Below are 13,974 nucleotides of genomic sequence, written 5' to 3' on the forward strand. Positions count from 1 at the left end.
AGTGTTTCAAGCCACAGACCAAGATGTCATCCAGAGAGTGGGAGGCGGAGTTGAAATGTTCAGCTACGGGAAACCCGCGCGATCGGTTTCGAATGCTGCGGAGGTGCTCGCTTTTAAGAGCATTTTGAGCCTTATATACAACTTTTCGGCAGTGTCACGCATCGTATGAGTTTTTTGCTCATTCCTACTGAATTTGAGCAAAGGTAGCCTGTGCGATGTAAGCTCCATTTCAGCCTTATAAACCCCAAGCCATGATTTTACGTAACGATGTCGGAAAGGAATGATGAAGCTATCTCCATGAATCCATTCCTCCATTTGTTCGCCATCATTTTAATCTCGTGACGGTCCTTTATTTTCCGTGTGGCTGAAGAGGTCGATTGGCACCACATTTGTTGTTGTTGCTTTCTTAGAGAGCGAAATCTGGGGAGAGTACCTGTCCCCGGCCTGGGTAAGGGCGTTCGAACTCTCCAATCAGACCGTAAAATATGAGACTGTGAACAGTCTACGTAAGTTTCTGATTTCTTTACTGATCTTTATTCAGTTCATTACGTCAACGATATGCGTACACGTGATTTCCCATGGTTTTACACGGCATATAGTTTCTTGTCTAAAATAGTTCGGATTACGCAAGCACTGATGATTTGTTAATTTGCTATGCACCATAAATTTACGTGTATCGCCTTCAGATCCCTGCCCAAAAAAAGTATTTGTTACATAAACAATAGCCTCCATTTGGCGCGAAAATATGCTCGGATATTTGTCCGCGGACATTATCTGTTCCGAGAAGCGAACAGTTTTCCGAGAGCGTAGCTCGAGGAAAACTGTGAGCTTTGAGGAACAGATAATGTCCAAGGACAAATGTCCGAGCATATTTTCGCCCCAAATGGAGGCTATTGTGTTTATTATTCTTCAAATCTTTTTCGCAACGCGCGCAGTTATAGAAATTGGGGAGTCTTCTCGGATATTCCCCAGTTTCAGCTGGGAATATTCGGTCACGTGACGCGTTTAGACCAATCGCGCGCGAGCGAAAATATTTGATGTATTATAATGTGCAATATCTGTACGATAATTATAATCAATAACCTTTGTCTTTAGATGGGAGGTTTGTTCTCAAAGAAAAAGCGTGATTCCCATGTATCAGAAAGAGGATACACAAAAAAAGTTGAAGTCTATTCGTCGTCATCTGAAAGCTACATGTATGGTTCTGGTAATGGCGATAGTCGCACGCTACACAGAAGCTATCCAACCAGTAGCTGGAGCTCAGCACCATCGTCGCCACCAATAAAAGGTTGTTCCGTCGGTGGGAGCAAAATCAAAAGCTGTGCCGCTAATAGTCCAAATGCAGCGTCAAACGGACGGTATGGTGATCTTGATTCAAAGACGACACCGTCTAGAGGTTATGATGCAGCTGCTGTCGGGTTAAAACCAAATAAAGCTTCTGCAGCTCCTGTTTTCATATCTGCATCAGAGAAGGGCTGTACCATTTCAAGTGTCAAAACTGTGCTACCCAAAAGCCATGGTACTAATAACACATCGGCTTCCCTCAAAGTTTCTACTGAAGGAAGCTATTCGACTGCTGGGTGGAGTAGAGCACCCGCTACAAATTCTGTAGCTACGGTTGATGTCGACCGGGAATCAATTAAGGGCTTTCCTGCTGGTGGTGCAGGAAATGGAAGAGGAAGTGGAAAAGGAAGGGGCATCGAACGCCATGCAACCACCAATCGCAGAACGCCATCAACAACCGGTCGTAGCCATGGCGGGTATCATGAAAGCGACGGTAGTAGACTGGTTGCAACTTACGGGGCTAAAGGAGGAGGTAGGGTTGTAATTTCTGTACCTTTAAACCCCTGGGAAGTGCTCGGTCTCCAATCATCTAACGTGTCTCGGGAGGCTGTCAAAGCAGCTTTTAAGAGAAAAATAACCCAACCAGTGCGCCAGAACCGTGCAATAGTATCTATTGCCAATCACATGCTCACATCCTCAGCTGGCAGGTACACGCGAGTGCAAGGCAAGGACGAATTTGTCGTCAGAAGGCGTGACCACTTCATGCTTGCAGCATGTGGTCACACAAAAGAGCTTACTGTTCGGATAGACAAGAAGAGGGATCTTGTTCAAGACAGGGACGAACACGGACGGACACTGTTGTACATAGCAAGCAAATCAGGTTTCTATGACACATGCAAGTTACTCCTAGAAAAAGGCGCTTCTGTGAATGAAGCGCAAAAAGATGGAAGCACGCCCCTACATGGTGCAGCATATTTCGGTCACGCCCTGGTTGTTGGACTTCTTCTTCAACATGGAGCGAGAAGTGACATCAAAAACAACTGGGGAAATTCTGCCCTGGACGAGAGCGCCACAGCTGCGATACGGAGTCTGATTCAAACCGTATCGGCTGACGACATTTCATCAATCGCTGCATCGCTTAAAGAGAAGCAGCTTGTGCTGAGCGTTCGACACATTGAGTATCAGGGAGAGGTCATAGCGAAGGAACTTACTCGAGATCCTCGCACCCTTGATGCAGACACACGAGCAGAGTGGAATCGTATTCACAACACCTGGGAAACAGCATGGCATGGAACTCGTTACAAATATTTAGAGTCCATAATACAGAAGGGCCTTCTGCCCGCTGGCTCAAGTGGAATTAAGCCGGCAGCGGGCCACTACAGTCTTGGCGAAGAGCATTTTGGCATTGCTAACTGGGCGGCTGCAATCTTCCTCTCGCCAAGCATTCTCTACGCGGCACACGTCTGCTACTCGGATCGAGTCTTTTCCGAATCCCAACAGTGGTGCGTTCTCGTCAAGGCTTATTGTAAACCTGGCAGCTATAAGTCATATAACCCCACTGTTTTCCGCTACAAGCCAATGGATGGCGAACCCGTCATGCCAGAATATCGCATACCCGTCCATGAAGCTGATAAGAATGTCATTTTGCGTGTCGAGTCCACACGCAGCGTTGTCGTGCGATCCCTGATCTTCGTGCGCCTCAGCTTTCTTGAGAATCAAGACATGAACTTTGACCAAGCAATGAGGCTCTTGCGCTAAAAAATTTTCGTATTTCAACTGATATTGTTAATAGCAGAGATCTACATCATGGTTAACATGGATAGGCTCCTCAGTTTGCTTGAAGATTTGTGCTAACTTTTGCCGCGTTTAAAACTAGTCTAAGGGTATCGTGCTTTTTTGTAACCTGATATTGTTCAGAAATAGTTTAGAATATGAATTCTCCCGAATCCGATGTCCGTGACACTTGACGTCTGAAATAATTTGGAAACACGGTCAAGGCATCGTTACAAAAATTGCTGTAATTTAAACTGAGGAATGAGGACGACATGCAAAGGGCCAGGGGTAAACAATCTCAGGTTTAGCTTTGCGTGAGGTTTGCTGATAAATTTAAGGGAACACCAAAACTGGGGTGCTTGTTTGACTTAAAATGTCCACCACGCCAGCGTCCAATCCTAAGTTTACAGAACTGAAGCATGACCAAGCATGAATGCTGTTGCGTGGTCTTGTTACAGTATTTTTTACGTGACTTCTTGGTTACATCACCATTTCAAAGTGTCAGTTTTACAAGTCTATCAGAAACACCAACTTCACCACAAAGTAATAGTCTAGGGTAGAGGAGAGGGTGGTTACACATCCTTGTTCGTAACTGAAGCCCCCTACTGAATTAGATGTACATGTATAAGGCATGCCCTGTTACACGCCAATCAGCAATTAAAACTTTCCCTGATTGGCTATCAGCTCCCTCACTAACGGATAATAGCACTGCCTTGTTATAAGCCTTCCCAAACTTGCAGAATTATCCTGGGTGGCACTTTATGTTGACAACAGGAATGTAGTTTATTAACGTATGTTTAATGTACAAGTGAACTAGAACATTATTACAAATTCATCATTTCACATGGCAAATAAATACATTTCCAGAACATACAATAATTTAAATTCCTGGTCTGGGTTATTCGAAAGGTGGATAACGCTATCCACCGGATAAATCACTATCCAGCGGATAGCATGGTTTGTTTTGTTAACACTTACACACTGGATAGCGATTTATCCGGTGGATAGCATTATCCAACTTTCGAACAACTGGGGCCTGGTAAATATTTACAGCACGTTAGAAAATTACACATGGTGTGACTCCAGAAATTTTTAGAGTTATCCATTCCAACGCCTGCCAAAGAGTTTGGATAGCAGGGGGGCACTAAGAAGTGTAATTTTCAAATCCAAATTACCGCGGAATTTACAATCAACAATAAGCAGGCTTGGATCTGCCCACCGCATTCACCTTCAAGTGTTACTTTCTTGTGGGTGTCAGTTATCAAATATAATTAAACAGTTTAAAGTCTCCCACGCTTATCTTTATGCGCTACCCTTTTCTCTCAAACGCCTCCGTTTCTCTTTATCTGTCCAGCCTTCCGGAGGGGAGTAGAGCTTTTACAGAAAATTATCTTGATGTTTTACTGAGGATGAACTTCTTAGCACCTTTGTTCTTGAAGGCAGCCTAATCAAGTCACAAAAATACCCATTGACGAATTGTAAGGGAACTTTTGACTGCGAGTGTTATCTGAAGTGCAAGTTTCTCAGTTACTGGGTACAATTTGTTGCGAGATGGGAAAAGGTCAAAAATAGTCAGCAGTTAAATACATATAGAACAAGGATTTCATTTTAAATTGCTCAACTGATCAACGGCACTTTCATGACACCTGAACCTTTGTTGAAATTTAGACCGATTGATCAAAGGCGAGCGTTTTGATTTTCACAGAGGATCGCGACTGGGGAAATATCCTTGGAAACCTCTTGAAAATCAAAACCAGTTTGCCCATTACTTGTGGGTCGGGTTTATATGTTTTCATATGACCCTGTCCAGAAAGCTAGCAAATGTGTCCAATTCATCCCCGGACGCGCTGGAGAAAAGACTGCTGAGTTTGTGGATTTCTACCGCTCCGCTTTCGTACACCAAGACCTGTAGATTTGAACACAAGGAATTACGTGTGAGTAGTGGCTTATTCATTCGGCAGGCAAAGTAAAAAGCAATGGAATTGTTTCTTTCTTTGTTTTGTTTTCATCTCCCTCACTTGTTTTTGGGGGAGATGGGGCAATGGAGGAATGCACTGCAAAATAGAGATAAAGAATCACTCAGGAAATTAGAAAAACTCCTACAGTCGCCAATAGGTCGTGTTTCCAAAGCATTTTTCGCTCTGCAAGACCATTGCCATAATGTTTCTCCACCAAAGTATTTTGAAAGGAAATTATTATCAGAGTTAAGAGGGACAAATGCAATCGTCTTAGAAGCACTAAAACAAGTGCTATTCCTTATTAACTACTCATAATGTATTTCTTTATTTTGAATTGGATATATAAGCAAAACTGCTTGATATCCTATGTATTGATAAGTCAACAAACTGAAAAACAGAAACAACAACAACAAAAAACAGACCAACAATCAAGTAAACAAGCTACGTGATCGTTAAACCATACCAGCTCAGGGTGTCTTCCGGGAATTCCAATTCCTGAAGCTGTGTAATCATTAGACAGTTCAAAACACACAACTCTGCAACAGATTATGGAAGTAATAGAGCTGTGAACAGATTATCAAGCGACGCAACAAAATTTTCTCGACTGCCACTCGAAATTGCAGCGTTTATTTAATTACATTTAGCCCTCAAACCCACAATTGAAATAGAGATGGTGACCAACTACAATTGAATTTAATACATTTCCTACAATAATTAACTAAAAGTAGACAATTTAAGGCAATTCCTCTGAAATAAAAGTGACAATAAATTTTTGTTCAAACTTTGTCCACTGAATGTTTGTCCTATGATTGTGAGCCCAGACTCATAAGAACAAGCATTAAACTACAGTCAATACATTGTGTCGGACACAAATAAACATTTTAAGTTTGATTCAGACAGAAAGCTAAATCCTTGATTAAAAATTTGAACCAAATTTCTTGACGTGGTTACCGACTGCAAAATAGAAAAGACCACAGTGTATTTGCTATTTTTCTTATTTATTCAATTTTCAGCAATAGAAATTAGATCAGTCTTTTCTCACGCAAAGCTTATGATTAGTTGATTACAATGACTGGAAAAAAATTGGGGTGCTCATGCTCGTTAGTGAGCTATAGCCATTTTTCTACTGACAGAGCTCAATATCAAGGCAAATCGGTCATGTTTTCAATATGCGCGTGCACGAGCGCGCGCTAATGACGCCATAAATTATGCGCAGTAAGGATGCCCGGAATGACCTTAAGGGCCCATTAACCGATTTATGCGCGCGCTCGCGCGCGTTGCTAAGGAGGTGAAATTTCACTTCCGGTTACTTACGTCAGCCTGAGCGAAGAAAATAAAAATAACTCAATAACTTCCAAATTCGCTCACATGTTAGATGTTTTTCTTTGTGTTTCACAAAATGCAAAGTAAAAAAAGTACAAGCGAAGACAAAATAGAGAAAGACAGAAAAACAAGAGCAATAGAAAGAGAAAAACTAACTCCGTGTGGCTTTGTTTGATCTTACCGAAGTGTGCTGGTAGTGTCAATTGCGCACGCGCTGATAGGGTAACTTCCAATATAAATCGGGCGTACTTCCGGTTTCTTTAAATGCTAAAGGAAACGCGGTTTTTCCTTAAATCCGGCCTTTTTTGACGGATTTCGATTAAAGCCAACGTTGGAAACATAGCTATGCATTCCTTTTTCGAAATCATGCTTTTTTCAGAAAATTACGAAATTTTCAATATTTTGAAATTCTCTCAAAATCTTAATTTTTAGAAATGAAACAAAATCTATGCATAGCGTATTGAGGATTTAAATTAAAAAATTAAATCAATGAAAAAAATTCCGATAAAGTAATTTGCCTGGAAGCCTTTGCGTTTTTCCAGTATTAGTCACATGACCATGGGCGTGGCCTGATGACGTCATCACTAGTGTTGCTGATCATGAAAAAGTTAAAACTCATGAAAATAACTCTGAACTAACTAAAAATGACGAGGTTATAGGAGAATAAATTTTCCCTTGCAAAGGCTCGAAAAGATCGGTTAATGGGCCCTTGAGGGCCCATTAACCGATTTATGCGCGCGCTCGCGCGCGGTGCTAAGGAGGTGAAATTTCACTTCCGGTTACTTACGTCAGTGTGAGCGTGGAAAATAAAAACAACTCAATAACTTCCAAATTCGCTTACGTTTTAGATGTTTTTCTTTGTGTTTCACAAAATCCAAAGTAAAAAAAGTACAAGCAGAGACAAAATAAGAAAAAGACAGAAAAACAAGAGCAATAGAGAGAGAAAAACTAACTCCGTGTGGCTTTGTTTGATCTTACCGAAGTGCGCTGGTAGTGTAAACTGCGCACGCGCTGATAGGGTAACTTCCAATATAAATCGGGCGCACTTCCGGTTTCTTTAAATGCTAAAGGAAACGCGGTTTTTCATTAAATCCAGCCTTTTTCGATGGATTTCGATCAAAGCCAACGTTGGCAAGATAGCTATGCATTCCTTTTTCAAAATCAAGCTTTTTTCAGAAAATTACGAATTTTTTAATATTTTGAAATTCTCTCAAAATCTGACCTTTTAGAAATGAAACAAAATCTATGCATAGCGTAATGAGGATTTAAATTAAAATATTAAATCAATGAAAAAAATCCCGATAAAGTAATTTGCCTGGGAGCCTTTGCGTTTTTCCAGTATTAGTCACATGACCATGGGCGTGGCCTGATGACGTCATCACTAGTGTTACTAACCATGAAAAAGTTAAAACACATGAAATAACTCTGAAGTAACTAAACATGATGAGGCTATATGAGATTAAATTTTCCTTAGCAACGGCTCGAAAAGATCGGTTAATGGGCCCTTAACCGTCAACTCCAGAAATGAAAAATTAGAGCTACGTGGGTTATCCACCGAATGGATATTCCATCGAACGTAATTTCAAAGAGGCTCGTTAAGAGATTATAGAACTTAGTAGCCTTCAGTTCATGTGTAAGTATTTCCTGCGACTATCTAGAGCACTTACCGTCCATGTTTAAACGTTTCAACAGCAACGGGACCTTGATCGCTCTTGAGCAGATCCCTGTCATTAGAATCAACGTAGTTAGAAAATAACATGGCACTAAATCATGACAATTTCTTTTTTTCTTCTTCTTCTGATTAAGCACGAAGCTGAAATTCCTGGCTCACTTAGTTCATGGGATGCGCAAAGGATCAATGAATAGGAAATAACTTTGGCAAGAATGTTAGTGAGGAAGTGATTTTCAAGGAAACGTTCATTTTATGATGCTTCACTATCAACCTTACCAGACATACAAATTGGAATTTGAATCCAACACATAAAACACACTGGGCTTGCTTCGAGACCAGTGTACTGATAAGATCTCACTGCCGTCCGTGGATGCAGACCAGCTGAGCAGCGGTGTTTCTATAGAAAAAAAAAAAAACAGAAAGTGGTTAGATTAAAACCTGTGAACGGTAAACGAATACAATTCTTCACAAAGTACAGGTCCTGTTTTCGATTTGAATTTCACGCTAAACGAAAAAAAAAGGATCGATCACGACATTCCGAAGCCAACTTAATCCTACTACCTTATACATGTGGCTTCGGTTTAAGACTCTTTGCTATTTGTTCCTCCTGGAATTGTTCTCTGTTAAGTTACTTCTACTAACATTTTGCTTTTCAGCCGTGGTGTTTCTTCAGCTTCCAATCCAATATCACCAGTACTTCAAGAAGGTGCCCAATTCCCCATTCCCCTTCCCCTTCAAAACCAGCGAAAATGATTCCAAACCCAACACAAAATTAAGACAGGTCTTTGCGGCTTAGAAAACACATAATGCAGTTCTTAACGAGGAACATATTTCAACACAGTTTGTAATCAAAGAGATGTTACCCAGGGATTCCTAAGCCGCTGGTGTTTTTAGTTACCAACAAACAGAACGACCTGAAACTTTTTTCCATCTTCTTTAACTTCACATTGTATACATTTCACTGCACTTCCCTGCACTGTACTCCATTCCATACCATTACATTTCCTTTCACCTTATTTCATTTCATTCCATACCGTTTAATTGCGTTTTGCCACTGTCTATCACCTTCAATAGCTTCTCTTCCACGCTTAAAAAAACACTCACCGTTCTTTAAGTTGAACAGCCACAGGTTCCCATCATCACTTCCTGCCTGAAAAACAAATGCCACATCAAGACATAAGCGATACAAATCCCACTGCAGCCTACTCTCACGTCTAAACTGTTCTTAATGTCCAGTAAAACCACCCGATCATTGATTGGATTCCTATAAAAATACAACAGAACTACGACAGAGCAGTTCTCTTGCGCTGACAGCGTTATGATCAAAACAATTACATGAAAAAGTCGCCTTTAATGTTCATCTTACTTTTTACGACCTTTGAGAGAAAGTGGGGAGATTTCTAGAGTGCAAGGGGGGGGGGAAGAGGTGGAGACTCCTTTTCAAAATCAAAACCAGTTTGGCTTGCGCAATGAAAATAGAACTAGGAGATGACGTTTGCACTGTATATTTTCAAAGTATGTAAGTAAAACCATGTAGTTAACTCAACATAGTCGTTTTGCCTCTTCTTAAATTGTAATAGATTTGGAAGAACTAAATTTAAAGAAACTAGAGGGGTTTACTGAACGTTAATGGAGAAGGAAGTATTTAACTGATTACATTGGTCGTTTTGTCTATTGAGCGTTCAGAGCTCATTCTAAGCACGACTGAGCTGGGAAACTTACCCATGAGCGGATGGCGAGCTTCAGTGATAATTTCAGGGACTGACGCAAAGAAGAGAAATACAATTCAATACATCCTACACAGTTTACTTACCAGCATACATGGTAACTGCCATGGAGACAAGTCAACAGCTGCGATGTTCATTAAGCTCTCTGAAATAAACAATAAAAAAGCCCCCAGTCAGAACAAGGTAACACAAGATCAAATGTTAGAACGTGAAAATCACCCGCAAATGGATAACGACAGAAAGGAGAGGTTTAAACGAGATATGCAAGGGTTGAACCATTTTGAACAATTTTTTTTTTTCACATTGGACGTTCGTAAACCGTAGCAATCTTACCCAATCTAAACCGTCCTTATCCCATTTTGGCTTATTACGACCTTTTGGCAGCTTGTCTAACTTTGTGAACTATTATTCAGCAACATTAGAATTAGACATTACCACGTGACCAAAAATCCACCGATAAGAGCGCGCGTTAGATTCAACTAAATCCCAGCGATATAACAATGGGCGCTTTCCATTCTATACCCTGATATCCTAGTAGCCTAATACCCTAATACCTTAACCCTAACCCAAAACACTAAGACCCTGAAACCATAACAACCAAGTACCCTAATTCCCTAACACCCAAATACCCTAATTCCCTAGTAACCTAACACCCTAACACCCTTGTACCCTAGTACCCTAACACCCTAGTCTTTTCTTTTCTTTTTTTTAATTTTTATTGTAAGTAGGCAGATAGGTAGATAGCTTTGTTGACTGATGGAAAAACGGTGTATAAATGAAGTTATCTTATCTTATCTTATCTTACCCTAGTACCCTAAAACCCTAGTTCAATAATACCCTAATACCCTGACACCCTAATACCCTAATACCCTAATACCCTAATACCCTAATACCCTGACACCCTAATACCCTAATACCCTAACACCCTAATACCCTAATACCCTAATACCCTAACACCCTAATACCCTAATACCCTAATACCCTGACACCCTAATACCCTAATACCCTAACACCCTAATACCCTAATACCCTAATACCCTAATACCCTAATACCCTAATACCCTGACACCCTAATACCCTAACACCCTAATACCCTAATACCCTAATACCCTAATACCCTAATACCCTAATACCCTAATACCCTGACACCCTAATACCCTAATACCCTAACACCCTAATACCCTAATACCCTAACACCCTAATACCCTAACACCCTAATACCCTAATACCCTAATACCCTGACACCCTAATACCCTAATACCCTAACACCCTAATACCCTAATACCCTAATACCCTGACACCCTAATACCCTAACACCCTAATACCCTAATACCCTAATACCCTAATACCCTGACACCCTAATACCCTAATACCCTAATACCCTGACACCCTAATACCCCAATACCCTAACACCCTAATACCCTAATACCCTAATACCCTAACACCCTAATACCCTAATACCCTAATACCCTGACACCCTAATACCCTAATACCCTAATACCCTAATACCCTGACACCCTAATACCCTAATACCCTAACACCCTAATACCCTAACACCCTAATACCCTAATACCCTAATACCCTAACACCCTAATACCCTAATACCCTAATACCCTAACAACCTAACACCCTAACACCCTAATACCCTGACACCCTAATACCCTAATACCCTAAAACCCTAATACCCTAATACCCTAATACCCTAATACCCTAACACCCTAATACCCTAATACCCTAATACACTGATACCCTTGTACCCTAACACCCTTATACCCTAATACCCTAATACCCTAATACCCTAATATCCTAATACCCTAATATCCTAATACCCTAATACCCTAATACCCTAATACCCTAATACCCTAATATCCTAATACCCTAATACCCTTGTACCCTAACACCCTTATACCCTAATACCCTAACACCCTAACACCCTAACACCCTAATACCCTAATACGCTAATACCCTAATACACTAATACCCTAATACCCTAATACGCTAATACCCTAACACCCTAACACCCTAATACCCTTATACCCCAACACCCTAATACGCTAATACACTAATACCCTAATACCCTAATACACTAATACCCTAATAGCCTAACACCCTAATACCCTAATACCCTAATACCCTAATACACTAATACACTAATACGCTAATACCCTAACACCCTAATACACTAAAAACAATTCATTAGTCCAACCTCATCCCGATTACTGCAGCTCTGTTTGGGGATCGTGTTCTAAGAGTCTTTCTCAGAGGTTACAAAAATTACAAAATCGTGCTGCACGTGCCATAACTTTTTCAAATTACGATCGTGATACTGATGAATTGTTGTGAATGGTAAACTGGGTTAAACTGGACCGTCAAAGCCTTGTTGATAAATCAATAAATATAGATTACTTCATAGAAAGTGCGACGTACGGATTTTTATTCACGAGTTGCAAAACTTTGGAAAACGAACGAGTGAGCGCAGCGAACGAGTGAGTTTTCCAAATTTTTCCAGTGAGTGAATAAAAATCCGTACAAAGCACTTTCTATGTTGTAATTTGTTTATTGTATTTATTTGTTTATTGTATAACGAGAATTAAACATATCCGTTAAATCAATTTTAGTTTTCCCGATACCACAAGTTTACATGCAGAACAACAACAAATTCAAAACTGATCTAAATGACAGAGCGTACTAAAAAACAAATCCGCTTTCCAGTCCAGCAACAGGCGGACAAAGAGCCTACACAAGCTTAAATATAATACGGGAAAATTCATAAATACATAGAGTGAAATCTTTTCGCATGTCCCTAATCACTCTCAGATTTAATCATGTAATGGCGGCGCTTCGCGCTGTGCAAAGACAAACTCGGACTTTGACTCACACCGTTTAAATTTGAATGTTCCTCCTTGAATGTTGTTGGCTTTCTGATGTTAAATTTACTTCCTCGGTTTCTTAAATGGCCATTGATTCTCAAACTGAAGTTCTAGCGCTCAAGATGTTGGATACATTCCGCTGCTGTTTTTCCGAAAGTGAACTAAAACGGAAAGCCGAAGCCATGTTCTCGAAACATAAACTTCAAGCGGGCGCTGATTTCAAGACCGCGCTTCTCGGAAGCCATTTGAGTGCTTAACTCTGATTGGCTAAGTGATTCTACACTGAACGGTGATTGGTTATATTTTCACATGGGAAAAACGCTATACGCGAATCTGATTGGACGTATCGCTTTTTTCACATGTGGAAATATAGCACATATAGAATTCTATTTGCAAAGTTTATTGCGTAAAATTCTTGCTATATGTACAATAATGATGTTTATTATATGGCTGTGTCTCACGAAGACTGGGAACTACCGAATTCACGAATTTGATTGGCTGAAATCGATATTGACCGCGGTCTAGATTTTCCCATCTAGACCGGCATCTAGCTAGACCGGTTTCATTTTGCGTTGAAAAAGTAGCAAACTAAAATACAAAAATGTACACCATTTCTTTTGTTTTCTTCTCATGGAAGTGCCAAAAAGCTTGATGACAAAAAAAAAGTAAAGAGGACGAGCAAATTTCGGCAGGTTTAAGTTAAGCTCATCGCCGTTCGCAAGCAAACTGTCAGCAAACCAGTTACATTAAACGAATTAAAGTTTTCTTCTTTGCCATATAATAAACATCTTATTAACCGAGTTAAGTCGGTCTGTATGGGAGAATCTTGACCTCGGCCGTGTGTACAGACCTCACTGCGTTCGGTCTGTACTCGCGACCTCGGTCAAGATTCTCCCATACAGACCTGCAGCTCGGTTAATAAGAGCTAAATAAAGATTATAAATAATATGGTTCCAGACTATCTTAGTTCGCACTTTGTCTTCCGTTTCGATACGTTAACCTATACTGTTCACTTGCCATTCCACAGCCCCGCTCTAATTATTGTAAAAGAACTCTGTCCTACAGCGGAGCTGTAACGTGGAATAATCTACCCTTGGATATTCGTCAGTCACCCTCTCTTGATGAATTTAAATCTAAGTTAAAGAATTATGATTTTGATGGTAGTCTTATGTAAGATTTATTTTGCTTTCATACACAGCTTCCTCGTAAAGCACGTTTTTAATTATTTCCTTTATTACAGTAGTTATTAGTGATTTATTAGTTAGGTAGTTAGACTACTTTAATTCAATATTGTTAAGTACTGAAGGAAATACCGTGTCTAAATAAAGATTTTAACTTATCTTTACCTAACCCTAATACCCTAATAC

At 40.3% G+C, this 13,974-nt stretch overlaps 2 protein-coding genes across 5 annotated transcripts in view; one reads left to right on the forward strand and one right to left on the reverse strand.

Annotated features, from left to right (window-relative positions):
• The window catches only part of LOC149115576 (uncharacterized), an 8,966-nt gene extending 5,559 nt beyond the window's left edge, over window positions 1–3,407 (forward strand). Inside the window, exon 2 of the mRNA XM_089285060.1 lies at window positions 1,096–3,407. Within this exon, the coding sequence (XP_089141186.1) occupies window positions 1,096–3,042 (1,947 nt within the window). The 3' untranslated portion in view covers window positions 3,043–3,407. The remainder of the gene's footprint in view (window positions 1–1,095) is intronic.
• A 408-nt stretch (window positions 3,408–3,815) lies between these two features.
• Window positions 3,816–13,974, reverse strand: part of LOC110051204 (cytoplasmic dynein 2 intermediate chain 1-like) — a 32,469-nt gene continuing 22,310 nt past the window's right edge. For all 4 annotated transcript variants that reach the window (XM_089285057.1, XM_089285058.1, XM_089285055.1 and 1 more), the window contains 6 exons: window positions 9,824–9,882; window positions 9,115–9,160; window positions 8,287–8,407; window positions 8,006–8,062; window positions 5,479–5,551; window positions 3,816–4,963 (listed from right to left, as the gene is read on the reverse strand). In XM_089285057.1, coding sequence (XP_089141183.1) covers window positions 4,850–4,963; window positions 5,479–5,551; window positions 8,006–8,062; window positions 8,287–8,407; window positions 9,115–9,160; window positions 9,824–9,882 — 470 coding nt within the window. In that variant the 3' untranslated portion in view covers window positions 3,816–4,849. The remainder of the gene's footprint in view (window positions 4,964–5,478; window positions 5,552–8,005; window positions 8,063–8,286; window positions 8,408–9,114; window positions 9,161–9,823; window positions 9,883–13,974) is intronic.

Source organism: Orbicella faveolata, unplaced genomic scaffold (assembly GCF_042242905.1).
Source record: "Orbicella faveolata isolate gen_17 unplaced genomic scaffold, um_ofav_v1 contig_13, whole genome shotgun sequence".
Lineage (NCBI taxonomy): Eukaryota > Metazoa > Cnidaria > Anthozoa > Scleractinia > Merulinidae > Orbicella > Orbicella faveolata.